The 5,312-nt window shown below is 29.4% G+C and overlaps 1 protein-coding gene across 1 annotated transcript; it reads right to left on the reverse strand.

The window, feature by feature from the left end:
- Positions 1–2,168: 2,168 nt before the first annotated feature.
- LOC145331571 (uncharacterized) lies at positions 2,169–5,016 on the reverse strand. Its single transcript, XM_080176291.1, has 7 exons — positions 4,926–5,016; positions 4,782–4,831; positions 4,023–4,145; positions 3,735–3,803; positions 2,914–3,002; positions 2,656–2,682; positions 2,169–2,330 (listed from the first exon to the last, which is right to left on the reverse strand). Exons 1-7 carry the CDS (start codon positions 4,990–4,992, stop codon positions 2,228–2,230), a joined length of 528 nt encoding a protein of 175 aa, XP_080032417.1. The 5' UTR covers positions 4,993–5,016; the 3' UTR covers positions 2,169–2,227.
- Between the last annotated feature and the right edge of the window lie 296 nt (positions 5,017–5,312).

Genomic DNA, 5,312 nt, shown 5'->3' on the forward strand with positions numbered 1-5,312 from the left:
ACAGAAAAAAACACATGGACATCCTATCTTTTTTATACAGGGATATAACTTTTAAACAATAGCAAATTTTTTTTTTTTAGATGATATTTCTCTCTCTGCTTTAAAGCACTATTTATGATACAAAATATATTGATGTCTGTTTGTCCATCTTTCTGACGCTTAAGAACTGATATGGTTCTTTTTTACTTTACTATGTAGCTTCTCATTGGTCCTTGGAAGGTTTATAACTTCTTTTGGGATGGTACCTCTACCTCCCTAAGAGAAATCGCCCCTTAAAAAAGGACCCCACAACCCATAAAAAAACCTTTTTCTTTTTAAGCCTAAAATAAAAACATAGTTGTTGAATTCAACCCCTTCTTCCCCTCTTAAGTGCCCCTAAAGGCCTCTAGGGGCGTAGCCGCTAGTACCAAATAAATATATTATGTATTGTTTTATACAGACTGATGTACAAACAGACATACTCTGATTGTAGAGCTTCTGTGTATAATATGTATCTTTATAATAAAGTAACAGGTTCTATGTGAGTCTTTGTGCATCTTACTTACCACTGAAACGATATGGTTCTCCTTTACATGGTAGCTTCTCATATGTCCTGGTAAGGTTTATAACTATTTTGGGAAGGGTACAACCACTATCCTAAGAGAATTAACTCTCCAAAATAAATGTTTTTAACTTTTTCATTAAAAAAACTGTAATTGTAAGGGGGGTATCGACTTCCCCCCCAACCCAAGGGCCTCATATGCCTCTAGAGGCGTAGCCGCTGCTAGTAGATTATACCTTAATTTAAAGCAGTAAGGTTTTTTGTCTGAATCTTAAAATTAGGCAATAAATTCTGAAGAAAAATATCACGAAACCTTTCTTTTTAAAAAAATCAATCTTTAAAGTTAATTAATGTGAAAAGTATAAGTTTAAATGTAAAAAAGTCTTTAGTAAGTGCTATTTATTTTTGATGATAAAGATTTTGCAAAAGACGTTTTATTGCTATGTTGATCAGAAATATGTTAGAATTTGTTGTTAGGTTTTTTCTAAAAATCTTTATATTGAAAGACTAAATTTAAAAATTGTGATTTTTTTAAAGCTTATAGTAATTATATAAGTTGTTTGTATCTTTCAGTAAAAAAAAATATTAAAAATTATTTTTTGCTTGTTTTTTATTAAAGATTTTCATATTTTTTTTTATTTTTTTTCAGAACTTAAAGTTGAAAAAAAACCAAAAGACCCCGCTGAAATATTTTGTCTCTACCTGGAATCATCAAGGATTTATGTCTATTTTCACCCTACATAGGTCCCAGGGCTCGGCACTTACTTTTGTCTTGATTCAATTGTAGCTCACAGTGAACTTGATATATTTGAAATGAACAGAAAAGAGGCTCTTTGTGAGAAAACACTGCATGATCTTTGTATGAAAGATTTATATGAGGTATCACAATAAACACAATTGTCCTGGTATTGTGTATCATCAATCATGCAATACAGATAATAATTATTTTTCACATCGTATTATAAACAGCTTTCCGGGGATCAATGTTCAATTATAAGAATTAAACGATTTTTTTTTGCCCCGAGGTGCTGTAGAAAACTGGGTATAATACGATGCTAGACATAGTATTTTGTATTGATGAGAACTGGTTCTAATCCACTGAATTAGAATTGGTTTCATATGAATAGAAGAAAGATATTTCCAGTATGGCATGAAACTGATTAATATCCAGTGGATAAGAATCGGTTCTCAAGCAGCCACACTGAAAAATCATGCATCGTATTTTATTATATCAAGTTTTCAAAGAATATATAAAAGTTCTATCATAATATTAAAACCAGCTAGCCCATGCCTTCAGCATCTTGGGGCTAACAAAGCTGGTTTTAAGATTATATCTGTACATTTTTTATATTCGTGAAAAGCTGTTTATAATACAATGCGATAAATAACTATCATTTCATCGCAATATCTCCTGTGAGGACATTCCCCTCTTCAGGCGTTGTAAAGGCACCCAGCACATATGTCCAGTAACATGATTCCTACAAGGGTAATGGTGACCACATTTAAAAGCAGTGATAGATTTTGGGTAAAATAAAAGCAAGAGGTGTTTTATGATTTCTTGGTAATAGATTTAGTCTAAAATGAAAATCTGTAATTCAAGTTAGCATAATACAAAGTAACAGTTAAATTACATGTCTTGTTAATTATTGTTAAGGTGAAATATCAATTAAGGTGAATAAAATTTTTTTAAAGAATATCAATGGCATGCAAGTCAATTATAAAATGAATACTAAACCTGTAGGATAAACTATGTCCAATGTAATCATCATTGCCAAAGTTACAGGTAATCCTAAATTATTTTTTTCTCAATATTCTTCTTACAGGTGGTAAAATGAATAAGTATAAGATTATTTGCAGTTTTGTTGTCCCTAAGGGTTAGGAGGCCAAGGCTAACAAAACTTGTATTAATAATACATTTTTTTTTAAATTTATTATTCATAGGATATTTTCTATAATATAATATAATACATGATTTTTCAGCATGGCTAAGAACTGGTTCTAATCCAGTAGATATTAATTGATTTCAAAGACATGTACTGGAAAAATTTTAATTTATTTCTTTTTTAAACTTTATAATATGTAAATTTATATCATTATCTTAAAAGCAAACTTACTTCACATAATCACCATTTAGAGATAACCTAAAAAATAAAGTTTTAAAGAATAAGTAGTAATTTTGAAAAGTTTAAATTTATGATATTATATACAACAACCCGTTTGCGTGCCAAGACACTGTATATCAAACTTATACCTAAAATTTTACAATTACATATCTTATTTGGGCACTTTAATATTAATCTAAAAATAAGGGGTAATTTTGTTTATCATCATTGATGTGTCCCTAGAATCCCTGATTAATTCCATAGTCTCACCTGTAATCTCTTGACATATATATCCTGTACTGATAATACAGCTGAGCACAGGTGGAGGAGAAAGGCATATCAGATATTGCATAATAATCCTTAAAAAATAATAAATTAAAAATTAAAAAGAAATATTATTTGTAGAAATATTTGGTGCTTTCACATAAAGTGCCTGTTAAGGAAAACAGTAAAAGTGTCGAACTATGACGTCAGAAAAAAATAACAATTAACCAATGAGAGGCCGCTATATATTTTACCATTGTAAATACTGGCTTCTCATTGGTTAATTGTAAATTTTTTTTGACGTCATAGTTCGACACTTTTACTGTTTTCCTGGTAAGTCCTTATAATCCTCCATTTTCCCCCCATATTTTTTTTAAAATTAAAATAAAGTTGGGGAGGAGAATTTTTACCATTTGTATAGTACCCAGCCCAACCTATCTTTAAGTAATTAACTAACAAGCAAAAAACTAAAATTGGAGGGGGTATCAGTTCTTAGATTGAAAACACAAGAATATTTCACATTTCAAATGATTGCTAAAATTTTTGAATTTGATAAAGGGGGAATTTTTTTTCGCGTATTCTCTGTAAAGTTATGTGTTACTGTTTAGTCAAATGCGCCTATTATGTCAAACTATTCTTAGTTTTGACCAAATGTATTTACATAAAATGACAATAATTAAGAACAGTTTGACTTAATAAGCGCAATTTTACTAAACGCTAACACACAACTTTTTAGAAAATTACCCTTTTTATTTTAGGATTATCAAATAGAATGGAATCATTATTATATTGTATTAAAATGTATATAATTAAACTAAAATTTTTACTTTAATGCTATTACAATCAGAACTCCACGCCCAAGTTTTGTAGTTTTTGATACAGAAACATTTTAAATTCTAAATTAAAAGAAGGATTGAATTAAGTTGTTTATAAAATTTTGATCCATGTATGTTCAAAGGTGGGGTAAATTGGTGTTTGTTTACCCCATATTTACCCCCTCCCAAGAAAAAAAGTTTGGATGAAATATTTTTTTAAGCCTTTGAAACTTATTTTTCATCCACCTCAATATAAAAATCTTGGATGTCCCTGCATTGGCCCATCATTACTCTACTTACATTGGCTGCAATGGCTGCAAAACCATCTAAATAATCATGTTTGTCTTTGCAGGACTCTATGCACTGCATAGCATAACCATGTTTATTAGTTACATATCGTCCCACAGCTGATGTGCTTGTACTCTAAAATTATTATATTTTGTTAAAAGCGAAGCTTTTCTATAATTAGGGTCGGTCCGTACGTCCGTCAGAGATAGATAGCTTTAATTTGTTAATTTAGGCATGTTAGAATTGTCCTATCGATTTCAAACTTTGCATGATGATTCCTGTAGTAGTTAGATACGATTTAGAAAGCGTAGCAACTCTATAATCATTACCAGAATGTCCGTATGTCCATTTTAAACATGTTGATTTTTCTACTTTTTTAACAACAATTTTTTATGTGATCTAATTATCCGTTTGATCTGATTTTTGGAATATTGACTCCTGGAAAAACAAAAAACAATATTTTAAGCGAATCAACTCTATAATCAAGTCTTAAAGATGTAAGTATGTCCATAAACATTATCCTTTATCAAGCAGTTTTTCGATAAATTTACTTACTATTTTGCTTCGACTCTTATACTTTTATATTCTGATTATTCAGTTCAGACACTGTACAAGTGTTAATGTCCGTTTGTCCTACCGATTCAGTGCTTCGCTCTTATGGATGTTGTCATCCTTGTTAACTTTCATTTACATAAACAAAATAATATAAAATTTCAGACTGATTTAATGAAGCAAAAGTTTTTAACTTTTTAAAATTTATCAAAGTAATACCTCATAACCATAAGTAACCCACTTTTCAAGTTTTAAGCAACCTTTGGATACTAAAAAAAAATTTTTATTTAATGGAAATTTTAAGTTTTAAAAATACTATTAAATTTTTGATTGATAGAAATATGATAAGTAAAAAGTTCTCACCAAGGGTAATTGAGTGGGATAATCTTACAAGAAGTATGAAAACATAGAATGATGTTGTTTGATGCATCTTTAGTCATATTTCATGATTCTGCAAACAAATAATTTTCATAAAATAAATAAAAATTACAAGATCAATTCATGTCCTACAAAAGTGGTAAGATTTTTATGTTATTATTCATAGTAAATGTGATGAAGACTTAAATTCTTAATCATGAATGCAAATTCACAAATCTAGGAGTGATAAGGCTATGATTGCTTTCAAAAGTATGCACAGTTTTTGAAAATTAAAGGACCAGCTTGCTCTGAATACAGATATCAGACTATACAACAGTATTTTTAAATCAGCTAACTTTTTTTGTAAAAAAATCCTCCAAAATCACATAAAAA

The sequence above is a fragment of the Acartia tonsa genome, chromosome 11, assembly GCF_053477335.1.
Source record: "Acartia tonsa isolate MP-2025a chromosome 11, ASM5347733v1, whole genome shotgun sequence".
NCBI lineage: Eukaryota > Metazoa > Arthropoda > Copepoda > Calanoida > Acartiidae > Acartia > Acartia tonsa.

What these genes read in the sequence shown, in the direction of transcription:
- LOC145331571 (XM_080176291.1), bottom strand. Translation starts at nt 4,992, where the DNA reads ATGCATCAAACAACATCATTCTATGTTTTCATACTTCTTGTAAGATTA. An exon ending in GGGTTACTTATGGTTATGAG is followed by an intron (nt 4,146 to 4,781) that starts GTATTACTTTGA and finishes TAATAATTTTAG; the next exon opens with AGTACAAGCACATCAGCTGT. An exon ending in CTGATTGTAATAGCATTAAA is followed by an intron (nt 3,003 to 3,734) that starts GTAAAAATTTTA and finishes TTATTTTTTAAG; the next exon opens with GATTATTATGCAATATCTGA.